The sequence below is a fragment of the Caretta caretta genome, chromosome 9, assembly GCF_965140235.1.
Source record: "Caretta caretta isolate rCarCar2 chromosome 9, rCarCar1.hap1, whole genome shotgun sequence".
Taxonomy (NCBI): Eukaryota; Metazoa; Chordata; order Testudines; family Cheloniidae; genus Caretta; species Caretta caretta.
Window position 1 is genome coordinate 92,613,775 of NC_134214.1, and position 22,422 is coordinate 92,636,196.

General features: G+C 39.3%; 3 protein-coding genes across 5 annotated transcripts; 1 reads left to right on the forward strand and 2 right to left on the reverse strand.

The window, feature by feature from the left end:
* The first annotated feature begins 23 nt into the window (after positions 1-23).
* On the forward strand, positions 24-22,032 carry LOC125642980 (protein EOLA1). 3 transcript variants are annotated; one of them, XM_075132558.1, is made up of 4 exons: positions 24-155; positions 1,930-2,224; positions 4,483-4,701; positions 4,891-5,393. In XM_075132558.1, the coding sequence occupies exons 2-3, from the start codon at positions 1,972-1,974 to the stop codon at positions 4,698-4,700; spliced, it is 471 nt and encodes a 156-aa protein (XP_074988659.1). In that variant the 5' UTR covers positions 24-155; positions 1,930-1,971; the 3' UTR covers position 4,701; positions 4,891-5,393. The 3 variants fall into 3 exon arrangements, with proteins under 3 accessions (XP_074988659.1, XP_074988658.1, XP_048720960.1); XM_075132557.1 differs by lacking the exon at positions 4,891-5,393 and adding an exon at positions 21,505-22,032 and having other exon boundaries at positions 26-155; XM_048865003.2 differs by lacking the exon at positions 4,891-5,393 and adding an exon at positions 21,505-22,032 and having other exon boundaries at positions 71-155; positions 1,949-2,224.
* On the reverse strand, positions 7,451-10,707 carry LOC125642981 (uncharacterized). Its single transcript, XM_048865006.2, has 2 exons — positions 10,147-10,707; positions 7,451-8,294 (listed from the first exon to the last, which is right to left on the reverse strand). The coding sequence occupies exons 1-2, from the start codon at positions 10,705-10,707 to the stop codon at positions 7,629-7,631; spliced, it is 1,227 nt and encodes a 408-aa protein (XP_048720963.2). The 3' UTR covers positions 7,451-7,628.
* LOC125642977 (heat shock transcription factor, Y-linked) lies at positions 19,305-21,667 on the reverse strand. The gene is made up of 2 exons (XM_048864998.2): positions 21,116-21,667; positions 19,305-20,130 (listed from the first exon to the last, which is right to left on the reverse strand). The coding sequence occupies exons 1-2, from the start codon at positions 21,665-21,667 to the stop codon at positions 19,354-19,356; spliced, it is 1,329 nt and encodes a 442-aa protein (XP_048720955.2). The 3' UTR covers positions 19,305-19,353.
* Positions 22,033-22,422: the final 390 nt, after the last annotated feature.

Here is a 22,422-nt window from a genome sequence, read left to right on the forward strand (position 1 = left end):
GCCGAGCTGCGCGGTCCGCGGGCCGGCGGATGCCGCTCTGGCTGTGGGCGGGCCGGCGGGAGGGGCGAGGCCTGGTGGCGAGTAGCGGCGGCGGAAGAGTCACTGCCGGCCCGCCAGCGCTCGGGGCGGCGGCGGCGGAAGCGACGAGCCGATTGGTGAGGGCCCCGGGAGCGCGTTGGGCGGGTGTTAACCCCAGTGTGAGGGCGGCGAGGGGCCCTGAGTTGGTGGTGGGAGTTGGGGCGGGGCCCTGAGTTGATGGTGGGTGGGGGGAATCCTAGGGCGGCGAGGGGCCCTGAGTTCATGGTGGGAGTTGGGGGAGCCTAAGAGTGAGGGGGGTCCTGAGTTGATGGTGGGGGGGGGAGCCCAAGAGTGAGGGTCCTCTAGGTCCTGAGTTGATGGTGGGGGGACATAGGAGGTGAGGGGGCCTGAGTTTTGATGGTAGCAGAGGGTGGGGGTAGCCCCAATGTGAAGAGTGAGAGGGGCCCTGAGTCAGCACTTGGCTGGGTGTTGAACAGCCCCCGTATGAATGGTGTAAGTGGCGCTCCTGTCTGAGACAACTTGAATGAAGGATATCATTTATTTATTTATTTATTTTATTATTGTAAGCAGCCGTTTTACTGGGCACTGTCAGGGTAAAAGCCATGTATAAAATGAATTTGCTGTGCTAGCGATAACACCTCCTACTGTTGAGTGTACAATATTGTTAAACATCTAATTCCTCCCGAACTAGGAATTGGATGTTTGTTTATTTCTTGGCAAAGGGGGACTTTTCTAGTTGTTCTGACGTGTTGGCCTTCCTGCTCTGTAGCACAGTGCCTCAGCATTTGCTTTGTAAACAAACAAGGGTAAATCCCAACAATATACCGTTCTCACTGTGTTTGAAAAAACAAACATGGTTAGATTTAGCATATTTCCATCTTGCCTGCCACTCTGGCCAGGTCAAACCCTCTTCAAGTATCTTTGTTGGCTTTCACAGGCCCACCTCATTTGATGTTTAGCTTCTTGCCCTGGCCTGTGAGGCACAGGACAGTTTAGCTCCTGCCTCTCAGCTGTTCCAACTCCTCCCTCACTCTTCCAAACCTGCAAGACCAATGATTCGTTTTGTATCCTGCTCCCACTCTTGTCCCCACGTCTTTTTGTATTTTGCTTCTTTCTTCCGAAACACTCTCCATGATATGGGCTGAAAACTAATGTGAAAAGTTTAATTTCTATCTGTAAATACTTGTAGCGAGTTTCTGATCTCAGTTATGGGGACAGAGTAACATCTGATTTAGTAAGGGTCTTGTGGGTAAAGCACTAGACTAGGATTTAGGAGTTCTGAGTTCAATTCTTGGCTCTACCAAAGGCTTTTTTTCCCTGTAAAATGTGGATAATATTTCCTATCTCCCACCGTCCGTTTGACTTGTCTATTTAAATTATAAGATTTTCTCTGCTTGACAATCTCTCACTCTGTGTTTTTTCAGTGCTCTGTTACAACGGCGCCCTGATCTTGGTTGGGGCTTCTAGGCGTTACCATACAAATAAGAATAACAGGTGTCAGAGTAGCAGCCATGTTAGTCTGTATTCGCAAAAAGAAAAGGAGTACTTGTGGCACCTTAGAGACTAAAATTGGTTAGTCTCTAAGGTGCCACAAGTACTCCTTTTCTTTTTGCAAATAATAATAGACACCAATATAACAGATCATAATCTAATTTTTGGAGTTTCAAGACTGATTAAATGTTTGAAAACTCACTATTGCTTTCTAGAAATACTAAGGCATTCTGAAGGTACAGTGACTTGAATAATCAGACTATTTTGCAAAACTTCTCAAGACTGTTGTGCAGGCAGATGCATTAGTTTTCTGTGGCCGCTGCTGGATGGATTTTCAAGTCCTGGACATCGGGATGTTGTGCTAAGCTAATTATTTTTTCCCCTTTATAAACTAAACAGGATATGAGAGAAGTATAAGGTAAAGAGTGACGCTGAAGAAAGATGAGATTTGGCTGTCTTTCCTTCCGGCAACCCTATGCTGGATTGGTTTTGAACAAAGTCAAAACAATAGAGACTCGTTGGCGTCCTTTGCTGTTAGACTACAAGAACTGCACTATTGCTATTCACATAGCTTTCAAGGACTGGGAAGATGAAACATGGAAAGAGATCCTTCTGAATAGACTTGGCATGACACCTATGCAAGTTCAAGAGTTATTAGATAAAGGGGAAAAATTTGGCAGAGGAGTTATTGCTGGTAAGCAGTGTTGGTCTTTTTTATTGCAAGCAGTCCGAAGCATGTTTTAAATTTGCAAACACAGTTTCTTAAGCACAAATTTTGTAACCTGTCTCTAGACAACTTTTTTATAACTTTGTAATTTTTTGTGAGGTACTGTGAAGTTCACAAAAACATTAAAAATAAAATACTAAATAAATACAAAAGGCTAGATTTTTGCTGTCCTTTCCACTTGTGTAACCTCATTGATATCAGTGAGATTGAGTAGGTGGAAATGGGATCATATTTGGGCTGAAAGTTGTAAAGCAGTATATGGAACCTTAAAGTGTAGCTGAACTTAGAAAAGTGACTGTAAGGTGCCAATCCTGCCAAGACTTATGTACAAGTTTAACTTTAGCTCTGAGTATTGGCACTGAAGTCAGTGAGACTACTTGCTGTATGTAAAGTTAAGCTCATGCATAGGTATCTGCAGGATTGGGGCTTAAATTTTCAAATGCCAGCACCCTCTCCCATTTCTCTCATGAGCACACAAAATTGCACGCACACATGCCTGTTACTAGGGGTATGTCTATGCTAATTCACACTCCCTAAACATTGTAATTTTTGTGTGAGCATGTTCAGTAGCCTAATATACATGCAAATATTAGAATTTTAAACCCACAAATACCATTGGGGCCAGTGAATTTTTTGGATGCAAACTTGTGTGTGCACTAAGGTTTTGCAATAATTAAAGCAGATAGCAGTTGTTTGCACCCAAATTGTGTGTATGTGTTTTTAATGTTGACAAGTGGAAAATTTACGGATCCAATTTGTGTCATATACAAGTAAAACCATAATTCTTCAAACTGTTAGCAGTGCAAACTCCTAGTATTATAAATATCCAGTTAAGTTATTCTGCTTTCTTCATTATCACTAGTAATAATAATTTTGGAACTAAGAGTTATCTGACAAGTCTCCCAATGTCAGAAACAGAATGGAGTTCAGCTTATTCTTTCATACCTGTATTGACTTCAACTGCTAACAGAAGTAAACATTTTGATCCAGGGCCTGCAAAGACTTTACTTATTCTCTTGAATAGTCCATTTACTTTAATAGGTCTACATGTGTAAGTGAGGTTATTTACATGCTTAAAAGTTTGCGGGATTGGGGCCTTAAGTTTCAATTCAGTAATGTGTTGCACATTGTTACTTCTGGCGGAATTCTGCACCACCCTGAGCCCCCACATCCAGATCCCCATGCCACTGACCCCCAACTAGCTGCACCCAGAATGCTGATTCTACATGTACTTTCTTGCATGTTGAGCTTCTGATTCCTCTTGCTGATATGATTTTACAGTACTCCTATACTTAAATGAAGTCATGGCATGCTTTTCATGTCATGTTAGTACATTACTTTGATGGCTGCCTCTTTCAATTGTGCAAGTGGTTGAATACTCCAAATATTGTTTTGTATTATTTGGGCAATGGGGAAGTTTATTACTGTGGTACAAAATTAGGATAGAAGTGTTGTTTCTTTGCTTTAAAATTGTTAAAATAGATGTACTGTATGTCTAGTTATGAAGTTTGTATCCATTTTTTGTTGTTTTTAGTCTCATCTATATCAATTCTTTTGTCAGATCAACTCTCGCATTTTCATTTTAATATTTTTATTTCCTTAAGAACAGTGTATCACATGTACAGCTGGAACAATATTTTGGTATCATACAGAGAATTGTTAGGTAGTATGTCTAGGTAGTATGTAAATTCATAATTTCTTCATAAATCACATGCTAAACTATGAAAAGGAATGAAGATTTGTTTGGCCTTTATTTCATAAAGATTTTGAATCACAGAAAGATATGAAAATACCTGCTGTCTAGTACTCCTTTTGCTTTCTTTTGTTGATATTTTAATAAAATAGGGGCAAATTCATCCGTTATAAGTGGGCACAGTTCTGTTTTTTAAGATGAGCTTTTCCTGGGCTGAATTTGGCTCCCAAGTTTTCAGTAATACCTCAGTAGTTGCAGAACTTCTTTTTAACAGAATTACATCACACTGAATTAATAATCTTATAACTGCATGCTTCAGCTCATCTTCCTTTTCATCTTGAGTCACATAGGCTGCCTTTTGCAGAGATTGACACTTGTTGTTTAAGGTGTGTACATTGGATGTAGAGACCTTCCTATATATAAATTAGTTGTTTTATATGTGGACTGGGAAGTTGTTGAAAAATTTATTTTGGAAAACTTCTGTTGTGGAGGGGAACTAACCTGCCAAGTAACTTTTGCATTTATAATACAGGGCTGGTTGACATTGGAGAGACCTCACAATGTCCAGAAAATTTATCTCCTGAAAAGATTTTGGAGCTGGAAAATCAAGCTGTACTCACTAGCCTGGAGCAGAAATACTTGACTGTTGTTTCAAATCCAAGATGGCTACTGGAACCGATTCCTGCTAAAGGGGGCAAAGATGTATGGCAAGTGGATATCCCACAGGAACTGATCCCTTTGGAACATTAAGGTATATTTGTGTCTGCCGGAGTGCAATGCTGTAGTATCAGATGTCATTAGTTTAGTTTCATATATGTAGGTGATTTTTATTTTTTCCCCAAGCTTTCATCTGGAATGTATTTGTGGTGAATGTTTTTTATAGAAATAGATATGAAGCAAAAACTGATTTGAGTTTTTTCTTTGTTTTTTGTGACCCCAGAATAAGAAGTTGAAATAATGAGGAAAAATGTCTGGAATTATTTTTCTACCAACTGGTGAAGAGATGTCATTGTGTCAATGACCATTATTGATGTCTATATTATTTTGTAAGCGTCTTGTATGTGTACATGTGGACAATTGTAAATAAATGGGTTTTTTAAATGTTTTTAATATATTGAGATATAGATGTATCTATTTTAAATGCTGAAACCTAAAAGGAGGTGTGGCTGCATCAGGCTGTGGGATGATAATGGAATGAAAAAGTGTTCGGTTATATTTTGTTGTAAATAGAAACTCAGGCTGTTGTCCTAGAAAGATTTATGCATGTGAATAGTCCCATTGACTCCTACCATTTTTTAAATTTTAGTAAAGTTAAGCATGTTTATAAGATTTAGGACTAAATGAGGACTAATTTAAAATTCATCATCAGTGTTTCAGAGTAGGATACAACTCTTATTCTAGGACATAGGCCTTATTTTGAAATAAAATATGAATTTCTGCTCAGATGTTTGTAGGCATTTCATTTTTCCCTACATATGTAGGTATTAACAAAATGCAAATGTGCAGCATAATATCTAGCTTTCCCTTTAATCTAGTTCAAATTATGGATTCAGTCTGCCTATTCAAATTCTCACTACAATTTTTTGTACAGTATTCTCCTTCATTTCCTACCCTAAGAGGGTAGTTGCTATGTGCTGCTGTGCTTTCCAGCAGTGGTTACATTTCATTTGTGGGATGATGCAATTTCTTTATAACAGTTTAAGTTTATAAAGTGCCTTTTATCCTTTGGCATCAAAAGTGGTATATAAATAGAAGTTATATCTAATAGTATTCAGGCACTCCTTTGCATTAATGATAGAGTTTTTGGTTCCCCCTTTATAGACTCTGTAGCATGACTAGTACTTGAGAGGACAAGAATATGTTTGGTGTTATAGATGCATTTGTAAAAAGTGTATCTGAACAAATGCAATAACTTTTAATATTCTCATTTAAGATGGAAAACATTGGTAAATGGAGGGGAATTATTTTTAAAATACTGAATTAAAATTAAGCACAAAAAAAATCACTATTCTCCTCAAAGATTATAAATTAATTGACAGGGGGCAAATTCTGGCCTGTCCTCTTTGCCTGGGGCAAGCCCCAGCCAGAGCAGTCACACTGAAATTGTGGCCCCATGCACAGGGCCACCGCTGTCCGTGCCCACCATAGCACTCTGCTCCATAGAACCCTCTGTGACCTGACACATGCAGCTAGAGGAGGCAGCCTGGGCTGGGGAGGAACCGTAGTTGATGGATTTTCAATTATGTGAATCCATTAATAAGTCTCCTTTGCATGACCAGGAACATGTATTTAAGACGATATTGCAGCACTGGTAAAATGCCTGTGTTACCACTTTTGAAATTTTGGGTATCTCTGTGGTTCTCTTCTTGCATGAAGTCCAGCTACCTGAACTTAGCAGGGGTGAGGATGTTCCCTAAAATAAAGATTGCCATACTGCTTTGGATTTCTGATTGAGATCATTGAACATGTTTCAACCTCTTTTAGTTTTCCCATTGCCACTTTCAAAGAAATTCATCAGTAGCTATATACTCTTTTATAATTGTGAACTTTAAATTTAGTATATTTTTCAGCCTCTCCTCTGATCACTTAAGATAGATTTTTATTGTATTGTTACTCCCCTGTCCCCTCCTATTCAGTGGAGGAAATGTAACTGTTAATACAAATTTAGATGTCTCAATACAAATACCCCCATGAGTTTTAAATATGAGGATTGTAGGTTTCTAAATTGTCACAGAATTCTGGACTGCTTGGAATTAAAAATAAAAGAGACCTATTCAGAAATCCAATCTATCCCCCGATGGCCAGAACAGAATTCTTCCCTGGAGTACATTTGCTAATGGTTTATCTACACAGCTTTATATGTTCCCAGGTGGCTTCCACCAGCTCAACTGAAAAGTATTATACAGTGAGAGAGATCTCACTGCCAGGAATATTTTTTTGATAGTCAGTGTACATTTTCCCCTTTTTTAACTTCATCTTGTTGATTCTAGTTCCCCTCTTGGAATTTCCCTAAATAATTCTCCATCTGAGGTGCTTACACACTTCAAATATGCTTTCCTCCTCCGCTTTGTTTTTTTTTTCCTGGGCTTTTTTTTTTTATACAGGCCTTTTATAATTGTTCTTGATAAGCCAATCCCTATAATTATTATAGTTCTCTGAACTCTCGCCAATTTGTCAGTATCTTTTCTGGCACTGAAGTGAACTGAATGTAATACTTCAGGGCGTTAATGTTGTGGCTACAAAATGGAAACTTACTTTTTGAGGTTCTATATAGTTTTTTTTAAATAATAGTTGAAAAGTACTAGTGCAAATACAAGAAGTTTATAGATAATTAGATCTTTTCCCCTTAAACCTTCACTGGGAATCATGCCAAAGAAATGGATTTCTACAGACGGGACCCAGTCCTGTGAAGTTCTGAGTGCCAGGATTGGGGTATATGATCCCTATGTCTAAAAGATCTGTTAGCATACTACTGCTTGACTTGTTTTACATCTGGTGGGTGGAAGCATGCATTTTTAAGAATCTCTAGCTCAGCCTTGTTTATGCTGACTACCTGGGAAACGTAAGTGTAGAGAAGAAATAAATACTCCCATTACTTAGACTTTTTAACCAGTTTAATTGTATATTATTTTAAAAAGACATGATCTGCTTCAGCCATTATAAACTGTAATTTGTCAGTCACAAGAGTTCTGCAGAATTTGAGTTTGCAGAATCACAGCTGGCAGAAGGCTCAGTGTTATCATAGCAGTTGCATAAAGAACATGGCTGAGCTGGAGAAGTAAATTGTTGGTTGAGAGTTTCTGTCAAAGTTGCTGCCATCAACATTGAAAACCAGGGGTTCCAAAAGGACATTAAAGTAGTAAACTGAGCATTCATGAACACAAAGTCCTGGTAAGTTGAAGGTAAACGATGGAGTCCCACTGAGGGTTCAAGCCCTGTCTCTGAAGTCAGAGGAAAATATGGACAAATTGAGCTGGTGGCATTAGTATCCATACATGGATTTCTTTGCTGGTTATAAATACCATTTTGAATAGTGTGTTCAGTTTCAGTTTCCAAAGGCCATGGTGTAGAGACTGGGTAGGAATGGTTCATTTTGCCATTCCCTGCATTTATTGAATTCTTTTGTAGATTGTTATGCATTGTTTCTTTTAGACAAAGTATTTGCAAATCATTTGGCTGAATTGAATCTTGAAAGGAAATATATTTCTTTGGCGCGGTTGGCTTTCTTCTCTTCAAGTTAGGACTGATGGGATTTGGCTGTTCATTACTTTTGATGCCAACTCTTCTCTTCATTCTCTGAATGAGAAAGGGGCACCCTCTTCTAAAATATGGATTGTGATACAGCTGGAACAAAATCCCAAACATTTTTTAAATTTAACATGTAATAATAAGGTTCAGAATGTTTTAACTTGTGAAACAAACATAAGATACCTTGCCATAAATAATGTTGGTGCCTATTGTCTACATGCTGTGAACTGTCATACTAAACCTCAGATTCTCTCTAGTAATAAAAAGCTATCTAGTTCTGTGTCCCTTAGTCAGATAAAACTCCCAAGTATAAAACATAGGATCTGGGTATGGTGGTACCACCTTGTAAGATATGAAAGATTTTTCCAAATTTCATAGCTGAATGACTTTTTTTTTTTTTTTTTTAATTTAAGTGAAATCATAGTAACTGGAGAAGGAAAAGACCTAAAATGCATCCAGTCTATCCACCTGAGGCAATGGTGTGGTGTTCTCTACAATACTTTTTCTAGAGCTTTGCCTAATCTCGTTGTAAATGTCCCAAGCCATAGTATTTTCACCACTTCTCCATAATCTTAATAGGGCTCGCTATCAGGAAGTTGTTCCTGATACTCAGACTATTAATCCCATTACTCCTAATTATACACCATAAGTAATTTATTGACAGTTTGGTATTTATACATTTATATTTCTTGTTAAGTTATCTTTTCCCTATGCTACACACACTCATTTCAAAAACTATATTGTTTATGACTTTAAGGTTTCCTTACATGCCAGCCACATCAGCCTTTTATAGTACATAGATATGTTCATATATATGATAAATTATCTAAACATTATCTTTTGATTTTGCTGTATACAATTAATGTAGCTAGAACCCTCTGATATATACTACTTTTGAAGACTTTTAAATCGCTACATATTTAGCAGTGTAATCGGAAGACATTTGGGGCCAGATCCTCAATACTGCTCCAGCAGCACAAAGCAGCTATAAATTCTACTTAAAGGGACCTGAGGAGTCCCCTGACTAAGGCCTAGTCTACACTAGGACTTTTACATTGGTATAGCTATACCTCTCAGGGGTGTGAAAAATCCACACCCTCTGAGAGACGTAGCTATAGCCACCAAACCCCCGGTGTAGACAGTGCTCGGTCGCTGTGCTACCATAGCAGTTTAAGTGTACACAGGCCCTACGTGGAGCTGCTGAAGTGGCTCCAATGCCACACTGTGTACAACTCCTTTTCCTCCAGGGGCACAAGGGGTATAGCTTGGGGAAAGGGTCTTGGGGAAAGATCAATCTCCCTCATCTTAATCTGGTGGAAAATGGCTCTCTTCCCCCAGCTACCGCCATGAGTCCCTTTACAGACTGCTGCTTGGATCACCTGCTGCTTTTGTTCTGCCTTCCTAAACCCCCTTCCCTTCAGACAAGAGGAGGAAGTGTCGTCTTCTAGAAAGAGCAAATCTATTGTCCCAATAGACAATCGTTGAGTGCTGACGATTCACCATTGGCTCTGGCCTGGCTGAGACATGACGCAACCCTGTTCACCCCGGGGGATCCACGTCCATAGAGGCTTTCTATGACACAGTAATTTCATGATACAATTTTTAATAAAATCATCCAAAATTCATAAGGGATACAGACAGAACACCCAACTCATCACAGCCCAGGTGTCCCTGTGCCCCAGTCATCCCAGGTTTTTGGAACAGCTACTTGCAGTTATGGGCAATTGGTGTAAAACACAGCATCCTTCATGCTGCGCTATGTTGTGTCATGTGACTCACCTGGTATCTGCCTGTTCAAGAATTGGGGCGGAACAAATATAACTTAAAGACATGTTTGTACCCCACCTTCTCCTGAGCTATGTCAAGGGCACAAAGGTTGAGACTCAAGGATGTGTCCCTTTATGTAAAGCAAAAAAATTATTTAAAACATAGATTTCTACTACTTTACCAGTATTCTTGCTCTGGTTCTGTTTTTCTCTGCTTGAAAGTGAGGCAAAGTGATATTTTTACGTATTTTACTGAATCCGTAGAGGTTGAGTTGTCGAATGAAGCTTTTTATGCTATCAGTATCAAAAATCCTTAAGATGCCTCTTCGGTCTAAGATTTCTCTCTGAAAGCAGATTTCATCTATAATGACACAATCTCCATGATCATTCCAACTAATAGACGTGAACTCATCACTTTCTACTATCTTCCACAGTTTTTTGGGAAAGGAGAGAGAAAGAAGTACATTTATCTCGCCTGTTTCAACCTTACGTTGGTTACAGGTATAGCAATGCAGTTTTTTGGAGAAGCTGGCATCTTCTTGCACTTCATAAGCATGTTCTTCCAAAATGTCCTTTATAGGTAAATCTCCTGGTATGTTCTGGTCCAGCATTAAAGAAACGGATGAAAGCTTTTTATCTGATTTTTCAGGACTGAAGGTTTTTTTGTCAGTGGATATTAATGCTACTGCCATATCAAACATAACATTAAATTTGTCTTCTTTTTCTGAAGTGTTTGTAGCCATGAATCTAGATGGAGTAAGTTAAACCTGGAAATGTAATGTTGTACTCAGTCCAGGATAGTTCTAAAGACATGATAAATACTTGGTTACAGTGTAGAGTGAAGTTCTAGAATGTTGCAGTAGTGAAGCGACACCATGGCTGTGACATACACAGTTTTTGTTACTCTAGTGATGTCATAAATTCTAGCTATGGATAAATTATTTATGCATGTATAAAATATACAGGGCCAAACTAGTTGTTGTTTCTTTAGTATTGTACAAAAATTAAGAGGGCACCTATCCAGGGCTCTAGGAAATCCTGCCATAAATTACACAAAAAATAAAATTAAACAGCCTGCCAAACCCCACTTCCCCCACAGATCCAGATTCCATCGCAGCTCCGCTGTCTGTTGCGGCAGTCTGAAAGATTGCCTTGTAGTGTTCCCTGAAGGCACATAAACCAGGCCCATTTTGAATCTGAGGAGGAGCTACTTCCAGAACTGAAAGCACCTCTGGAGAACACTGTACTGCCAGCCTCTTCTCTGTTTAAACTGGGTAGGATCCTGCTTGGATGTCTCCTCAACTCCAATCTCTGGCAGCTTGGCCACATGGAATCATAGAATATCAGGGTTGGAAGGGACCTCAGGAGGTCATCTAGTCCAACCCCCTGCTCAAAGCAGGACCATCCCCAACTAAATCATCTCTGAAAAAGTTGAAAAAAGTTTTTCCTAATATTCAACCTAAACCTCCCCCACTGCAACTTGAGACGATTACTCCTCGTTCTGTCATCAGCTACCACTGAGAACAGTCTAGATCCATCCTCTTTGGAACCCCCTTTCAGGTAGTTGAAAGCTGGAGGGTAGGGATAGGATACAGAGGGCCCTAGACAAATTAGAGGATTGAGCAAAAAAAAATCTGATGAGGTTCAATAAGGACAAGTGCAAAGTCCTGCACTTAGGACCGAAGAATCCTAAGCACCGCTACAGACTAGGGACCGAATGGCTAGGCAGCAATTCTGCAGAAAAGGACCTAGGGGTTACAGTGGACGAGAAGCTGGATATGAGTCAACAGTGTGCCGTTGTTGCCAAGAAGGCCAATGGCATTTTGGGATGTATAAGTAGGGGCATTGCCAGCAGATCGAGGGACGTGATCGTTCCCCTCTATTCCTCATCTGGAGTACTGTGTCCAGTTTTGGGCCCCACCCTACAAGAAGGATGTGGAAAAATTGGAAAACATCCAGCGGAGGGCAACAAAAATGATTAGGGGACTGGAACACATGACTTATGAGGAGAGGCTGAGGGAACTGGGATTGTTTAGTCTGCGGAAGAGAAGAATGAGGGGGGATTTGATAGCTGAGGTCCCTTCCAACTCTGATATTTTATGATTCTATCCTTTGTTGTTCAGTGCATATATTGTTTTTCTTCCTATAGGACTTACAAAATCTTTCATTAAAAGAGCTGCACAGCATATTTAATTATCTGTTTATTACAGCTTTTGAATAGTACCAAACCATAATCCATTGGTTTTATTGTGTATTGTTTCTCAAAGGAGTTCAGTTTTTTACAAACATTATTAACTAAGCCTTCCACCACCACTGTGAGTTAGACATTATTATTCCCATTTTACTAATGTGAAAATTAAGGTAGAGCAAAGCTTAGTGACCTTTCAAGGTTACACAGTAAGCCAGTGGCAGAGTTAGATATAGAAACCAGGAATTGTGATTCTCAGCCTCAGTGTTTTACTCTAAACAATAGACCACACAGCCTTTAATCATCTCTGTATGTAACTAATCATAAACTAGCTACATGTGAGCCAGGTTTGGGGAAATGTTATCCAGGCTAATTAGACACTCAAGACAATAGAGTGGTCACCATTAAAAAGTCACGACTCGTCAGCAGTAACCACACGTGCTTATAGAAGGTGCCAAAGCTTTCTTCTCTGCTTAGGGTAGGAAATACCTATCCTGTATGTTTGTTGGAAATGATGATGAAATGCATGGCTGAAGAAACTCTGACATTACTATTGAACCACAAAAAAGCTGATTGTATGAAAACCTTACAATTAAAAGGATTTAAAGGGGGCACGCTTTGGCGTCATTAGAAGGTAACTCATTGCCTCAGTAAATTTCAATGAAAGGTGGCTGAGGCTCCTCTTCTTAGCTGTTGTTTTTCTTTGACTGCTCTGAAATAGTAATAGGCCTACCTTCAGAATATTGTGTTTAAAAAGTATATCATAGAACAATAGGGACCAAAAAAAAAAAAAATAAAGCAAAGAATAAGAAGAAACTGCAGAAAATTAACTTTCTGGACATTTAATTTTAATAAAATGGAAATTTGTGTTAAAATTATTTAGTGCATATGTCACTAACATTTGTTTTTCCCTTGCATCCGAAGTTCTTACTGCAAATTTGGTTTTGAGGCTCTCCAGCTTCCAAGGCAGCAAAAGCATTGGCAGTAAACATAATGTGGGGATGTCCTATGTTGAGGAGGGGCATCCCCAGGCATAGAAATGGCAGAAAGAGATGGCATCATAGGCATGGAAAACCATGGATGAGGGAACGCCAATCTGGCAATCTGGTAGGGATTCATAGCTGCTAAATCTAGGTGAGCGCATTGACAAATAGGAAGCCTAGTTATGGGATCTAATCTTGGCATGGGATTTGGAGTCAAGGGGTGATAACTTAATGCAGCAATTCTTGAATCCATACCATAGCTGATATCTGGAGTAAAACTGGTATGTTTGTATGGATGAAAATGATACATCTTGTTCTTCTTGATTTCACAGCCAACTGTATTTTGTTCTTGTGAACTTTGTCCTGTCAAGGTCATTGGGTGATATTTTAATTCACGGCTGTTAGACTCCCTTATCTGAGAAGATCCAGTTAAGATGATGGAATGTTTGTTTGAATGGTCACAATATTTGTTCTTTGTGGCTTCAAAATTTGTTATTTTCTGTTCTTGTGAACTTTTTCCTGTCAAGATGGCTGAGTGAGTTTTTAATTCGCTGATGCTTGCTCTCAGTTCTTGAGGAGGTAAAAGCTTTTGTGCACAGTTTTGTAGAGAATGGGATGGCAAATCAGTTTGCTGGCCACCACCGAAGCATGCTGAGGCACATTCTTGAGCATTTGGCATACCCACAGCTTTTATGTCAGTGCTGTTACCCTCTTGCTCCAGGGTAAAACGTCTAGTTTTAGTGTTTCTTTTCATTATTATTAACAACTGAATAAAGACTCTTGATGCTTGATAATACAACTGTAACAAAAGAAACAGATTATTTTAAAGTATATCAATTCCAAAAAAGCTGTGTATGCATGTGCAGCATTGCTTTTGGAAAGTACTCTCCCTTTTCAAGTTGCATTCTCAGCATTATTTTTATAGGACAAAATCTGCCATAAAATCTACCCTGTGCACCTTGGGTTTCGGTTTTCATTTATGTAAATGAGACACTTGAATTAGCCTCTGCTGCTTATCTTCAATCTGAATTATTTCTCCCATTGTCCTAAAAAAAGAACTTGAAAAATCCATTCTCACCCCAGCCTCGGGGAAGCTTGTCCTGGCAAATGAGAGACTTACATTATCAATGTATGCATTTTTAGCTTTCTAATTTGTATCTTAAGTATCTACCCTTACTGTTGCAAGAATAGTCTTTCAGTGGTCAACACAGTGTGAACTGATGCAGTGTCATCTTCCTAAATCTGCTGCCAGACATCTAGATTGCTTTTAGTGCTACCTCTAGCTTTGTCAAGCAGAAGAGAAAAATTAACATGTCTGATCAGTTTCACAATTGCTGTTCCCACAGTAGAACTGTGGAGACTCATGTCAGTTTCTTGCTGCTGCTTGGAAAAGCTCTGAGTAGCAGCAGAGGCTGGTACTGAAGTTATTCAAGGAGGAAGAGGACCCCCACAATAGAACCTGGGGAAGAGTGGAGTAGCAGAGACCACCTCTTGCTTTCATGCACCCTCCCAGTAGTTAGGAGGTAGAATTGGGGTAGAGTAGAGTAGGAGAGACCCCAGCAGGAGCCAGGATGGACTGTGTGCATGAGTTAGAGGCACAGACATTCCCCTTCTCCAACCCTACTTGAAGCTTTGGAGGAATGAGTAGATTTGAAAACACCCTCCTCCCCTTTTGCAGAAATCTTGTAGAAAGGGAGAATTCTTTACTGCTTCTCATAACACAAGAAATGTGTTTCACAAATGAAATTAATAGGCAGCAGGTTTAAAATAAATAAAAGGAAGTATTTCGTCACACAGTCCACCTGTGGAACTCCTTGCCAGAGGATATTGTGAAGGCCAAGACCATAACAGGGTTCAAAAAAGAACTAGATAAATTCATGGAGGATAGGTCCCTCAATGGCCATTAGCCAGGTGGGCAAGAATGGTGTCCCTAGCCTCTGTTTGTCAGAAGCTGGGAATGAGTGACAGGGGATGGATCACTTGATGATTACTTGTTCTGTTCATTCCCTCTAGGGCACCTGGCATAGGCCACTGTCGGAAGACAGGATACTGGGCTAGATGGACCCTTGGTCTGTCCCTGTAGGGCCATTCTTATGGGGAAGGGTGTAGAATAATGGAGAATGATCTTCCCTATTACAGTAGCCAAGAATTTTGGGAGATGGAACTAAGTAGAGATCCTACCTCCCCTTTCCAGCAGTCAGGAAGCACCAATACAGGAGAAGAAACAGAAAGCCCCTTCTCCCTTTCAGCAGTTTGTCGGGACTGGATTTTCAAGTTTGACAGCAGCTAGCCAGAGGTTGATATAAAAGATTGTAAAGTGCTGAATGCTGTCAACACCCATTTAAATCCATGGGAGATGTGTAGCATCCAGGACCTCCCAGGCTTGGGCTCAGAAATAACAGACACACACAAAAAAACCTATGATTTTTTTTCCCTATTAGGAAATCAGATCAAAAACATCATATAATGCAGAGGTATCCTCTTTACTTTCCAGAAATTTAGCCAAATTCCGCACACTTTGGTCCTTACAAGTAATTCCGTTCAGTTGATTAGTAAACCTTTGTACATAAAGTATTTCAGAGAGAATTTTCTGACCCACTAAAACAAAAATACTCAGCAGGACCAACATTTATTCCAGCACCACTCCATCAAGCTATCACCCATCATTTTTAATTTTCCAAAGACTTTTAAAAAGTGAAGTGGGAGAAAATAAGGTTACTTTAACAGCTATTTTACACTGAATTTACAATCCAAACTCCAAATATTAAGGACTTACAGTAGTAGACACTGATAATATTTTTAATTTAAATTGTTTAAATATTTTTCATAATAGAAATTTTCTCACCTGCTTTTGAGTAATATCAGACTATATATTGGTCTTTCATAGATCATTTCAGAAAGTTAAACACCCATGACAGTATGCAACAATTTGTTTAAGCATTCATGAACATCACAATAGTGAATGTGTAACATTGGCATTACATCATAATAGGATCCCTTTCAGAAAATATAGCATCATAATGAGAAAATGAACACAATTGCTGATATCAAGGATAAACATAACATCTATTTTAATATATATTAATATGAAATAAATTATGGTAAATGGCTGAGATTAGTAATGGGTTAGTGAAGATTTCCTCCCCATGTAGCTGGGTCAAATCCCCAGCTAACTGATAGTGACTCAAAATGTTTTCCTTTTAATAGCCATTCAGTGAGTTTGGCTGTTCTTGTCCAGCTGTCAGGTTACCACATGACAAAAACCAGCACTCTTATTGGCTGTTTTATCAAAGAGGTCAAGGATTGGCTCAAGTATGAAGTCTGAACTGCTCTCTTTCATAGACACAATCTGCACATATGAAGGTTGCAGTACATTGGTAGGGCAGTGTGGGAAGGCTTGTACTGCTTCTGCTTGGACTATACTGTTGTGTGTCTACAGAGGACAGTTTCTAAGACTTCCTTCTGGTCTCCTTCAGTAAGACCTCAAGAAAAATATTTGAAAAGCATTTTTTTTAAATAATTTCCCAGTAGAAATACTGTCTAACTAGCAACAAGAGGGTCCATGAACCATTTTTACCTAAATACTACCTGTTTAATATTGGAAACCTTTTAATAGTTGTCTGCTTTCCATGCAGAACACTGAAGCAGGTGTGCCAGAGGAAAAAACTAATCTCAGGTGGGACCAAGCATACATATGGATATCAAAGAGGATCCAGCTGGCAGATAGAGAAGGGGTGACACATTTTTAGAAGTGTCAAAGCTCATTTTAACCTTCAGATCTGAGATATGGGCGGGTGGCACTGCGTCCGCACAAAGGGCGTAGATACAAAGACAATAAAATGAGTATGCTAGCCTCTAGAAAGTGATGGTTCTTAAAGGAGATGTTCTTGAGGGTAAACAATGCCAAATTCTGCTCACATATAGTAACCGTTATAGAATCAATTGATGCCTACATTTCCAGCCATCCTCATTATACTAGAAATTCCCCCAGTGGAAAGGGAAAACCACCTAAAACTTCTTATACAAGGACAATCAAAGATTTCAGCAAAGGTGCAGCTGCACCAAGGCTATCAACACATTAGACTAGGCATAGACATTTTTACTGCCATATGATGTAGCCTTATCCAGCTAGTAAAAACACCAATTCAGCTGCACCTTCTGAGGTCTAATCCACAGGGCAGAAGAACTTTTTAGGATGAACCACCTCATACCTGAGAACGGATTTTATGTTTTGGGGAAAAAAACAGAAAGAGAAAGGCTTTGAAAAAGATTTACTTAGCTAAGTGCTGTACAAAAGTCCCAGCCAATAACTGCACTTCTAAAGACTATGTGGATTGCATATGTGCAATGCTTACAGTGCCTCCTGAAGAGGAGTCTTACAGTAGTAATCCTAGCAGGCACCGGTCTGTGACTGGAAGCTGTTTGATTTAGGATTTAATGAACCACTCCATTTATTCTTTGATTTTTCAATTCTTTATAAAATTGCAATACATTTCACACTTCTGAATTTCAGGGTAGTTTGTCATTTTATTGAATATAAGATGTAAATATTGGGAGCTGACTGCAGCAGACTTCCATGAAGCTAAATATGCAGAACGGTGCACAGTGGGGTACTGATACACTATTAATGGCACATTTTATCCAGTTTGTATCTGCTCTTCAAAACACTGAAGACTTCAGTCATAGAATATTTATTAAATTTTACAACTAGTAGGCATTGCTCTTCATTGCACGTCCAGGGATACAATCCTGCACATCTACTGTAGGCAGTGCTCCTACAGAAACCAGTATATTTGTGTCTCAGAAAGGACTTCATACTTTAGCTCCAGATGAATTGGAGTTGATGTAAGTTTTAATAAACGTTTAAGACGTGCTTGAACACCAGGGGGATGGGTGCTGTAGAAAACCCTCAAGTAGATCTAGGAAAAGAATCATTTTAATTCAATGTGTCATGTTAATTGTGCAGAAGGATCATTGTTAAGCAATTCAATGCGTATCCAACCTAAATCCTACTTTCCACATGGTAGTGAAGAGAACTACTAACCCTAAGCTGAAATAATCATTCCACTCTACTTTGTAAAATATATCATTTAATAAATATTCCTACTGTCCTGTATTTTGTTTCCTCTCTCACATCAGTTGTGGCCCAATCCTCCACCACTGAATTAAATGGAAGCTTTACTGCTGACTTCACTGGGCACAGGCTCTATCCCTGTGTCACAATGTATGCAGGACCCTAATTACCACCATCTGGTAGCTCATAGCCGCACCAAGAACAAAGAAATTCACATTTTTTGGAACTTGAAATATTTAACTTCAAAGTTTATCATCAAAGTAACCCTGGATTGCAGCATCCTTTCAAAATTATCTGAGTGAAAGGGATCCAAGATGGTAAAGTAATTCCTAAATCTTGCCCCCTCCTCCCTTTCTCCTTTTTAATAAACCCTAACCTGCATCTTGCTGAAAATGAAACCAATCTCTTTTCATTTTGGTCTGTTGATTTTATAGATCTCTTATCCTAGACCTGACTTAGGAGATCTTTTACTGTAGTAATATGTGCTTACCATTAATTTGTAATCTTATTTCTTATGACGCTAACATGAATCACGGTGGGTCATCCACCTCAGCATGTGTTACAAACCTGCTATCCTAAAAGGTGAAGATCACTGTACCGTGTGAGTAGGAAGGTTATCACGTGATAGATATTTTGTTTAAACACTTAGGTCAAACCCTGCTCTGCAAACCAAGCCTTAGTAAATGGCCTGGCAGAAATATATTCCTCAGGCACAGAGCTGCATGCTGCACATATCACCTCTAGAACAGAAAAGAGGCTCAGTCCTCCTGCATTACCTCCCCTAGCTTGGCTCCACCACAGCCCTTCAGTCTGCGGAGACAAAGAAGTGGTGGTGGGGAGGGGTGCGGGGAAAGGAGGGAGCAGAAGTTATCTTTGGAAGGAACTTGACCAGCCCAAATGTAATTCAAACATTACACTGCTCTTATTCTCGATCCCTAAATTTGTTAACTACTACAAGTGATTAAAGCTGACCAATTACTTCTACTGAACTAATTCTTCCCTGCTGAAAATAAAAAAAAGTCTGGGTTTATTTAATATAAATAGGACAGGAAAACTGGAAAAAGACATTTATTCTTCAGACAGTTTCATTGCAGATTTGTCAGTGACTTTCCCCTCAGAATATGAAATGTTAAAGTCCTTTGCTTTATCGATGGTATCCTGAATATTCAGTAGGCTTTGGTCCAACGTCTTTGGCAGCAGGTGCATTGTTTGAAGTGCAGTTGCAATTAGGGCAGTGATGGTATGATGGAGTTCGGTGATGAGATGATCTTGACATTGAAATGGCAGAGGCTGCTGCAATCATAGGCATTGAGAACCACGGGTTACAAAATGGCAGCAAACTAGCCCAATGAGCCTGCATAGCTGATAAGTCTGGATACATGGTTGGGAAGGTAGGAAGCCCCATCACAGGTCCAAAAGGACTATTTGATACAGGAGGTATGACATGATACAAAGAAGTCGCGGATGTAGTTGTAGTGGAATCTATATCATGAGTACTGACTCGAGTATGGCTGTTATTTTGGGGTAAATGAAATGGAGCCAGCTGATTCAGCTTCTCACTGTCTTCTGCTGTCGCATGTTCCGATGGCTTCAGTGAAGCTGCTGGTGAAGAAACATATCCACTTCTGATTCGGGCAGTTGCTCTGGCAAGTCCCTTATTTACTGTAGGCTTTCTTAGTGCACATGTTTGCATGTTTTCCTTTGGAGCAGTTGCAACAAGGTCATTTTCCTCCATGGAAGCAGTTCTGAAGGCAGACTGAACATCTGAGCTTCTTCGCTCACTCTTTAGGCAGTTTTCACTAAATTCCTCATCTAATGAGAAAGCAACTGGTGGTGTATTTTTGATGCCAACTCTTCTCTTACACCTTACAAGGAGGTGGGGAGAGCCTCTCTTAAAATTCGGGTTATGGTAGAACTGTAACTAAATAAAGCAAGTGAAAAGATTTAATCACCTCTGTGAGGATAAAAAAGCAAGAGTCAAGTGCACATTCTGGCTAAGATTTTGCCTACATAAAAAAGTCAAACATTAACATTGAAGGGATACTGGCAGGCACTTTAGGTCCCAATTTTAGTCTGTGAAGATGATTTGATGAACCAAACAGAAGCATTCTCATAACATTTAAAATCAGTGATCTATCCTTGAATTTATGAACATTCTCCTGCAGCATTGTTTTTAGTCTTTAAACCAGGAAATGGACATGAATAGCTTAGCTTCATTGTAGAAGCAAAATAAAGGGCAAAAAGCAAACATGGCAGAAATGGTGAAATGTAAATTTGACATTTAAAGGTATTATTCAGAATACAGGTAAGGACATTTTTCAGTACTATTTTTAATAGATTGTCCCTTTAACGGGTCTAGTATCAAAACAGAGTTTAAATAATAAGGATGGCTATTATCTAATCGTAGGTGGTTTTCAAAAGCACTGAAGTGATTTAGGAGTACAAGTCCCATTGACTTTTAGTAATTTAAATGAAGGCCATAAAGGTTCAGTCAGTAGCACATGGGCCATATCCACATTTCTAGCATTCAGCAACTGTCAGGAGGGAAAGAAAGCAGTTCAGATCTAGCATCAGGAGGAAGCCAGTAACCAGGCGGGAAGGGGGAATCTCTCTCTCTAAAAAGAAAAGGAGTACTTGTGGCACCTTAGAGACTAATCACTGGCTCAGGAGAGTAGGAAAAAGCCACAATGAAATGGTCACTTCAGGGCAAAAATGAGTAATCACATTTTTTTTTTACTCTTACTGTTCATGAAAATACCTTAAGAAATTATGGCTGTCAGAATATCCTTCGCAACCCTCATTCATAGATTCTCTTCATAACAAGCATAAAACAAAACTTATTTGCACGTGCAAAAAACTAATTTAACATTTTAAAATAGCATCTTTAGCTTTGAGAAATATTTTACCTTGCTAAAGGCAGATGCTGCTTTTTCTTCTGCTAGAAATTCAGCTAACGAGGCAGACCTTTGAAAATCTTGTCGCATTTTGCTAAAGCCATAGAGATTAAGCTGACGAATGAAACTTTTCATGCAATCAGTTTCAAAAATTCGCAGAGGTCCTCTCCTTTCCAGCACCTCCTTTTTAAAGAGCTCTTCATCAATCACTACACAATTTCCATCATCATCCCACCAAAGTGACTTAAATTGATCACTTTCAACAATTTTCCATAGTTTCTTTGGAAAGGTGAGGGATAAAAAATCATTGTCTTCAGTGGAACTATCATCACAGAGAAGACGTGGTCTTTTTACCCAGGGTCCATCATTCAAAGCTTGAAATGCATTTTCTTCTATTATAGATCTCAAGGCAGAGTCACCAGTTGCTGTTTTATCACACAGTGGAACAGCAGAAGAAATTGAGACAGCAGAATCAACCTGAGCTGAAACATGTGGAGTTTCTGCTATAGAAAGGTCCATCGCCAATCCTCCTTTCTCACTTCGACCTATTTCAGCTGTAGTCATTTATGCTATTAGTTGAGCTTCATGCTCCTAGACAGAGGTATATTAAAATGATGCTAGCTTACAGTGAACTTCAATAAAGGAGTTCTAGAACATCATAATGATACCTGTGGTGTGCGGCTGTGACATAATAAAACAATTGGTTTCCTAGCAAACTGAGGTAGTAATGGCCAGACAAGTTATAGCATTTATATTTCATTTACAAGAGATGAGATCTAATCTACAAAAGGTCTCTTTATGTAAATAAAGCATGTACTGATTGGACAGGGCCACTGTCCCATCCCCCCAGAGGCAGTCATTTCTACAACAGGGATGAGGGAAGTTTGTACTATTGCTATGGTTGAGAATAAAGGGAGAAATTTGTTCGACGAGTCTTTCCCTTGGGCTTCTTTCACTAATGCAAGAATTGCCACAGTGTGTGTGTTCTTGCTGTCAGACCCTGCCTGCAAGAAAAAACAAACATGAATACAAGTATTTAAATTATATAAATTGTATATAAAAATTTCAAAATGAGGATTTACAGTTCCATTTAGCTGCAGCAAAGGAGACTAACTACAGTGGTCTCTGGCAGAAGCCTTTTTCTGCTCCAAAGACTCTGGAAGGAGGTATGGATAAAAGGGAGGGGGACAGAATCTGAAATTGGCAGAGGTTGGTCATCATTATCCACCTTTCAAGTGATAACAATAATTGTATATCAAAAGAACAATCCTGAAAGCACTTGTCACAGAGATAGCAGAGAGAAAAAAAGGGAAGAATGG